At 41.9% G+C, this 8,465-nt stretch overlaps 1 protein-coding gene across 2 annotated transcripts; it reads left to right on the plus strand.

The window, feature by feature from the left end:
• The first annotated feature begins 2,021 nt into the window (after positions 1 to 2,021).
• Positions 2,022 to 4,712, plus strand: HMGB2 (high mobility group box 2). 2 transcript variants are annotated; one of them, XM_059177638.1, is made up of 5 exons: positions 2,022 to 2,175; positions 2,771 to 2,935; positions 3,243 to 3,388; positions 3,465 to 3,639; positions 4,182 to 4,712. In XM_059177638.1, exons 2-5 carry the CDS (start codon positions 2,786 to 2,788, stop codon positions 4,341 to 4,343), a joined length of 633 nt encoding a protein of 210 aa, XP_059033621.1. In that variant the 5' UTR covers positions 2,022 to 2,175; positions 2,771 to 2,785; the 3' UTR covers positions 4,344 to 4,712. The 2 variants fall into 2 exon arrangements, with proteins under 2 accessions (XP_059033621.1, XP_059033632.1); XM_059177649.1 differs by lacking the exon at positions 2,022 to 2,175 and adding an exon at positions 2,371 to 2,623.
• Positions 4,713 to 8,465: the final 3,753 nt, after the last annotated feature.

Below are 8,465 nucleotides of genomic sequence, written 5' to 3' on the forward strand. Positions count from 1 at the left end.
TCATCCTAACTGATTACATCTGCAATGACCCTATTTTCAAATAAGGTCACAGTTACAACTGTGCTATAAACAGCAGATTAAAAACCCAAATTGACAAATCATACTATATTATTGAGATAGCAATAAACCTACTTTTAAAATTTATTATTAAATTCAGTGGTATTAGTATATGCACAATTTGGGCAGCCAATATCCATTTCCAAAGAAAAATCATTATTATTATCTTTAAAGATTTTATTTATTTATTTGACAGACAAAGATCATAAGTAGGCAGAGAGAGAGAGGAAGAGGCAGGCTCCCTGCCAAGCAGAGAGCCCAATTTGGGGATCCATCCCAGGACTCTGGGATCATGACCTGAGCCGAAGGCAGAGGCTTTAATCCACTGAGCCACCCAGGCGGCCCAGAAAGATTTTTTTAAAGATTTTTATTTATTTATTTGACAGAGAGAGAGAGCTCAAGTAGGCAGAGAAGCAGGCGCGGCGGCGGGGGCGGCGGGGAGAAGCAGGCTCCCCGCTGAACAGAGAGCCCAATGCGGGGGGGGGGGGGGGGGGTTGGATCCCAGGAGCCTGGGATCATGACCCTAACCGAAGGCAGAGGCTTGACCCACTGAGCCACCCAGGCGCCCCACCGGAAAGATCATTTTTAAAAATCTTGCTTTTATTAGTAAATCTAGATAAAGAGCTGCCGGTTTTTGAGTTATTATTGGTCAGGGTTACTGAATACAAACCAAACAGGCACACACAGTCGAACAAATGCTGAGAAAATAAGAAAATAAGACTATTAAATTTACTGAGAAAATAAGACAATATTAAAATCTGTTGACGCTGTAAGCGCAATACATGGAAAAAACAGACCTTAAAACTAAATACAACAACACAGAAATAGCATAATAAGAGGGGTGTGTAAATGCAATATGCACTTGGCGAATATAAGCAGCTGGGGGGTGCGAAGCATTCATTCCTTTTATGGGGGTCTCAGAAAGATCTTTGATTTAAAAGTTTTTACATTATGATGTAAGGGAGACGAGACAGTGAATAGATAAGATAGCCAAAGGTGGACCGCGGCGGGAAATCCTACTTTTCGCGCAGCAGCTGTACGAGGGTGAGCCAGAGCCCAGCCAGGAGGTCGCAACCAGGAATCCGGAGCCGGGGGAGGGGGCGGAGCCAGGGAAGACAACACCCGCCCCCGCCCCTTCGGGACCCCAGGGGCGCCCTTGTTTACCTCCCGACATTGGACACCCGAGACAAAGAGGGAAGGGAGGGAGGGGACCTTCTGAGGGAAACTCCACGGGCGGGAAACGCCTTACTGAAATATCGTTTGGTACCACCACCCGAAAGGCGGGAACAGCCGCCCTCCCGCGCCCCCCCGCGCCCCTTCCCAGGTTCCCCGCCACCTCCGGTCTTCCTGGGCTTCTGTCCTAGCCTCAGCGACAACGGGCGGAGCTGGGCAATCGGCCCGCAGGGCAAGCTCCTTAGCCTCTGTTTGTTATTCTTCGGACCGGACAGAGGACGCCCTGTAGGGTTACACGGCCGAACGACTACAGCTTCCAGGAGACAAGCCTGTGGGGCAGAATTGGGGCGGAAGAGAGATGCGACCCGGACAGTGGTCAGAGAGAGGGTAGGGCAGTCTGCTTGTAACCTCAGCACCTGTAAACTGCCGCCGCCGACCCCCCAACAACCCTGTTTGCCGACTCAGTATTTTTAAATCTGGCGGGGCTTTCCCTTTCAGGCCAACCACTCCCCCCGTTTACCGCCCCAGCCAGTCAGCGCCAGGCCCGCCATTTTTCAAACCCTTTTCCTGCCGCCAATCAGGATCGAGCAGTACATTCCTCTCCTGACCGGTTCTAACGGGTCTGGGAGTTAACGACCTGGGCGACCCACCGAACCTGCTAGGCTGGGGCTGGAGGGACGGGCCTGGCGAGACACCGACCAATCGGAGGGCTTCGTGGTGGTAGGGCGTGGCCTACGGGAGTTTGAATAATCATCAGAGCCAATCAGAGAGGCGGGGGTGTGGCCTGTGGCCCGGCTCGTCAAGTTGCCGTGGCGCGGAGAACTCTGCAAAACAAGAGGCTGAGGATTGCGTTAGCGATAAACCAGTTCACGCCGGAGCCCTGGGAAGGAAGCGTCTCTGTTGGATCCGGCCTCTTCGCGGGACTCTCAGAAAAGCTACCACCAGGCAAGAATCCCCTTTAGCCCCTTCGAGTTCGTGGGCCTGTCGTTCCCCCTTTCCTCATAGCCTTCTAGCCGGGCCTGGCGCTATGGCTCTCGGGGTTCGACCTGGCGAGCGGAATCTGGGGTGCGGGCCGGTGAGGGCCGGGGGCTGTGGCGGGAGGGCGGTCGGGGCCGGCGGAAGGGCGGGAAGCTCGTCCGGGCCCGGTTTCAGTTGTTTTTTGAATGTCGGTCGCGAAGCGACAACTCTTTGAGTGCGGCCGGCGGCGTGGAAGCCAGGGAAGCATTTCTGTCAGGAAAAAGGTTTCGACGGCGCGCCCGGCGTTCCCTTCCCCCGCCCGGGCCTAGGCGTAGGGTGGGCGGCGGGTGGCGGCCTCTCGGGCCTTCGGGAGCGACGTGGTGATCGCGCGTGAGTCGGCTCGGCCGCGGCTCTTCTGCTGGGTGCCGGGAGGAGGGTATGTGAGCGGAGGCGGCCGCCCGGGGTGGGCGGGCGGGGGAGCCTGGCGCGGGCCGCCTTCCTTCCGAGAGGGGGCGGGCGCGTATTTGGGCGGGAAGCTGAGCCCAGCCAGCGTCCACCCACCGCTTCTCTCCCGGCTACGTAGACGCCGCCTGTCACCATGGGTAAAGGAGACCCCAACAAGCCGCGGGGCAAGATGTCCTCGTACGCCTTCTTCGTGCAGACCTGCCGGGAAGAGCACAAGAAGAAACACCCGGACTCTTCCGTCAATTTCGCCGAATTTTCCAAGAAATGTTCGGAGAGATGGAAGGTGAGACCGGAATTCGGACAGAGCTAAGGGTTTTTTCAGGTGTTGTTTGTTTGTTTGTTTGTTTGTTTTTGGCTAGAACTTTAAACGGGTAGGTGACTGGTAACCTTCAACTTGGTTACGGTCGTGACTCGTCCAGATATTTTATTTTGAGTTTGGGGCAGTCGACCTTAGGTTTTCGTTTACTTCCAAGACTAAAGGTAAAATGCTGCTAACCACGGAAAATGTAGCCCTTAGGGATGACCTTGATCTTTTGGATGCCTGTAGCTTATAGTTTTGCTGTACTTTATTTCTTATTTCATACCCATAGACCATGTCTGCAAAGGAGAAGTCGAAATTTGAAGATATGGCAAAAAGTGACAAAGCTCGGTATGACAGGGAGATGAAAAATTATGTGCCTCCCAAAGGTGACAAGAAAGGAAAGAAAAAAGATCCCAATGCTCCTAAAAGGCCTCCGTAAGTTGATTTTCAAATCAGTCAAATTGTCCCATAATTTTCCACCCAGTTGATTAACTCCGTTGCTTCCTTTCAGGTCTGCTTTCTTCCTGTTTTGCTCTGAACATCGCCCAAAGATCAAAAGTGAACACCCTGGTTTATCCATTGGGGATACTGCAAAAAAATTGGGTGAAATGTGGTCTGAACAGTCAGCCAAAGATAAACAACCGTATGAACAGAAAGCAGCAAAGCTAAAGGAGAAGTATGAAAAGGTACATTGTCTTTTTTAAGCCCAAGATATTTTCTAAATAACGATGTTAGAAATAGGTATGAACTATAGAGTTGGAAAGTTTAGTTCCTCTTGAATTATGGTTGTCAGCTGTATTTGGAGAAGATCTAGTGAAAACTGTACATTTAAGACTTGGCTATTTGAAACTTCCTTCTTTTGACTGAAACCAGTGTTCGTAGCATTGGTAGATTCCTGCATAGAGACTCATTTGCAGTTCTGAGTCTCTTAGTTTTAAGAAATGGAGGGCTAAATACTTTGTTTTATGTAGATGTACCTAAAATAAGTGGGGGTGGGCAATATGAGGTAAGTTGGACAGTGATAGTGAAAGTTTTGACATTTCCAACCCCCTCATTTTACATCATTAGCTTTCTAAATCCTCTGAAAGCTGGGTTATTAGACTTTGAATACCTCTTTGGATAGTCATCAGGGTTATTGGTCAATAAGCTTAGAATGTTTACAGCTTAGTGGTTTTCACAGTTGAGTAATGACACCGGATGCTGATTTTATTTTTTGACCATATTTCAGGATATTGCTGCATATCGCGCCAAGGGCAAAAGTGAAGCTGGAAAGAAGGGCCCTGGCAGGCCAACAGGTTCAAAGAAGAAGAATGAACCAGAGGATGAGGAGGAAGAGGAAGAGGAGGAAGAAGATGAAGATGAGGAGGAAGAAGAGGAAGATGAAGAATAAATGGCTATCCTGTAATATGTGTGGAGTGTGTGTGTGTGCTCAGGCAATTGTTTTGCTAAGAATGTGAATTCAAGTGCAGCTCAATATTAGCTTCAGTATAAAAACTGTACAGATTTTTGTATAGCTGATAAGATTCTTTGTAGAGAAAATACTTTTTTAAAAATGCAGGTTGTAGCTTTTTGAGGGGCTACTACATACAGTTAGATTTTAAAGCTTCTGATGTTGAATGTTTCTAAATATTTAATGGTTTTCTTAATTTCTTGTGTATTGTAGCACAGCAAACTTGTAGGAATTAGTATCAATAGTAAATTTTGGGTTTTTAGAATGTTGCATTTTTTTTTAATTTTTGTAATAAAATTATGTATATTATTTCTTTTGTCTTTGTCTTAATCTGCTACGTTAATTTTCACTTTAAAAATGCTCCAGGTCTGGAACCACATCAGCTTTTTCTTGTGCCTAATTCTCAGACACAGTTGATTTAGTAAAATGTTTGGTTAAAAAACTTAAAACGTGCCCATATTCTGAATTACAAAGTATTTAAAAAATAGATCTGAAATTTAATGAACTTCTAAAATTGGTGCTGTTTTGACAAAATGAGTGTTTTTTCTTTTTCCTTGATGTTGCTGTTTATTACTAACTTGTCCCTTGACACTATCTTTAGGGAAACTTTCTCTTTAATATGAGGCAGAGGAGCTAATACAGTGAGTACATCCCTGAAAACCTAAACTTTTAAAAGCATCATTAGTAACAGGTTAAATTTTCTTTTCTTTTCTTTTTTTTTTTTTTTTTTTTAAATTTTATTTATTTATTTGACAGAGAGAGATCACAAGTAGGCAGAGAGGCAGGCAGAGAGAGAGGAGGAAGCAGGCTCCCTGCTGAGCAGAGAGCCCGATGTGGGACTCGATCCCAGGACCTGAGATCATGACCTGAGCTGAAGGCAGCGGCTTAACCCACTGAGCCACCCAGGCGCCCCTAAATTTTCTTTTGATTATAAACTAGTTCCAAGTAGAATAGCAGAATGAATTTTCGATTATATCTTTAAAAATTTATGGTTTTAAGCTTTAGAATTTTGGTAACCTTACAAAACCATTTGAGGTTCACAATAACTTGTGATCCTGCCATGACTAAATTTCACTAGGAATTTTATTGGGGGAAAGCAGTTGAGAAAATGCTCCTTTGAGGGAGCAATTTCTTCTGAGTTAAGATTACTATTTTGAACTGTTACCAGAGGCTTCTAGTGAAAGTCAACCTCTTTGGCCAAGTTAGAAATAGGTATGCATGTGTAGAGTTGGTGAGAGAACAAACTTGTTTGTTTGTTAGTTGATAGTTTCCTTATTACCTACCAAGTTTTAAAATAGTCAAAATTCTTACTACCCAACCATGGGAGTTTTGGTTGTCTGTCTTATGCCATATTTGAGTAAGTATCTGGTAAGGATTATATCATTAAATAGGAAACACTGAAGTTTTGTTAAATGGAAAGTGAAGTATTAGCATAATTACCAAAATTTGCAGACCTCTGATTGCCTTCTTAATCTTAACCTCAGTAGTTGCACATTTAAATTTGGAGCTTTTGCTGATGAAAATGAAAACATTGATAATTTAAAAAAATAATTACTGATGTTAAGTGGCTTAATAGTGCCTGAAATTAGTGTAATGTATTTATTTATTTATTTTTTTAGTGTAATGTATTTTAGAGATACAACTTGGGTCTGGATCCCAGTTTCCTTGCTGTATAAATACTAGCTTTATGAACTTAATTTTTGACCTTCTGTCTCCCCATTTGTAATATGGGGTCAGTATTCAGTTCACAGTGCTTGAATGTTAAAGGAGAAAGTTAAAATTACCTGAAATACTTCCTAGTGCTTAAGAGATTTTAAAAAGGAGTTTCTAAAACTGAAATAGGGTAAAAGTCTTGTTTCAGGATATTTCTAAATTTTAAGACCCGTGAGGCAGACGTGTCCGATTTCTTGTCATCTTTTTGGAAGTTTTTGTGACTACTTCTGTTTTTTTATATAAAACTTTACATGTCTAAGCTAAGAGCGACTCATTCTTTTAATTAGAAGCTGCTCTAGAATAAGTTCAGGATTTAGGGTTAGTCATCTATTAAGTGTGGATCAAGATTTCAAATCTCTGAAAAGATTCAGTAAATTTTCAAGATTAGGTTACTTCAAGGAGTGGTTCTGTTGGAAACTGAAATAGGGATAAGAATTAGGTTTCATTCCAGATCAGGTGGTATATGGAGGTGTTTATGAAAAGTCCCTTTTTTTTTTCTTTTAAGAAATAAGTTATATCTCAGTGATACAAAATGTAGAAGAGCCATGTAGTGAGTAGTCTATATCCTTGATTCCCAACTACCTGGTTCTCCCATGAGACAACCACAATAATTCATCCTTCAAGAAAGGCAAAGCATCATATATATTTATATATATGTATTTATGTTTATGTATTCATATGTATTTATATATGTTGTAAGTATAAATATATGATGCTTTCTGCTTAAATACACATACATATGCATATATATATATATATATATATATACACACACACATATATATAAACATTAAACCAATGGAAGCTTTCTATATGTACGCTTTGCCCCTTGTTCTCATTTTAGGGAATGTTCTATCAGTACAAGAGCTGACGCTTCAATTTGAGTAGCTAGCTGCATAGTATCCCATTGGATAGATCATAATTTAGTTCATATTTATGAACAGTATTGCCATGAATACCCTTGTATGTGGTTTCAAAAAAATAGTAACAAAAATTTTAAGTTTGTACATTTTAAGATTTGATGATTATAACCACTAAAACCTGTATAGTTGACCCTTGGAACAATATGGGGGTTATAGGAGCTAAACTGCCCCTCACACTGTTGAAAATCTGCGTGTAACTTCTGACTTCCCAAAAACTTTACTAATAGCCTGTTGATGAGAACCTGTACTGGTAATATGGTCAGTCAACACATACTTTTCATGTTATATTTTATACTGTATTTTTAAAGTAAGTTGGAAAAAACATGTTAGTAGAAAATCATAAGAGGGAATACATTTACAGTACTGTACTGTAAAAAATCCACATCTAAGTCGACAGTGCACAGTTCAAACCTGCTTTGTTCAAGGGTCAACTGTACCTGGTATATGGTGGAAACCTCTTTTGTTTTAACTTAGTAAAGGCTGCCAAAATTGTTCTCAGTAGTTGTACTAATACATAGTCCATAGCAATGAATGTTTTAGAGTGTCTATTTCCTCATCTCAGCAACATAATAGTTATCAAACTTTTAATCTTTGCTATTTTGATTTAGAAAAAGTGGTTCCTCTTGCTAAAAGTTGAGCATGTTTTTGTTTCACAGCCATTTGTTTCCTGTGGTCTTCTGTCTCATGGATGTCTGTATTAGTAATCTGTGGAGATTAAGGAAAGTGACCCTTTATGACTTGAATTGTAAATGTTTTTCTCCTTATCAATTTCCTTTTGACTTGATGCTGTTTTCTTTATGCAATTTTATTAAATCTTCAGTGGTTTTGGGAGGTCTTTCCCACTCAAAGATTATATAAAATTATCTGTTTTCTTTTATTATTTAATTCTTTAATCCTTCTGGAATTTATTTTGGTCAAGGACTCAGGTAGGGGGTTAAATTTCTTTCCAGATGGCAGCTACTAATTTGGGTCTTTATTTGTAAAAGCTGGGTTAGAAGATCCTATGGAGCGGTCAATTGCAAACTTGCCCAATAGATGACAGTATGCCTTTTTGTAAGTATTTTTTTAACAGCAGTATTTACTGTAAGTAGTAAATCATAAGCTTGTCTTAGACTAGTACAAATATAGCATTATCTTAAACCTATTACTACATATGCCACTAAAAATGTTTTACAAAACAGCAATGATTTTTATTTCTTGGGGTGCTGAAGAACGATAAAGGAGCTGTTAGGTCACCACATAAGATCCAGTCCTTTTTAAAATAAAACATCTCTAGAAATAAGTTTTTTGGACTCATTCTCATGAGATTCCTATGGAGAATTGTGGCATTTTCAGAGAAAGGTAAGATATAGGGCAGAAAATAGAGTGCAGACAGGAAAAAGGGCTGTATGTGGTAAAGTGATGAGCATACAAGAAAGTAAGCTCT

The sequence above is a fragment of the Mustela lutreola genome, chromosome 1 (assembly GCF_030435805.1).
Source record: "Mustela lutreola isolate mMusLut2 chromosome 1, mMusLut2.pri, whole genome shotgun sequence".
In the NCBI taxonomy this organism is placed as follows: Eukaryota; Metazoa; Chordata; class Mammalia; order Carnivora; family Mustelidae; genus Mustela; species Mustela lutreola.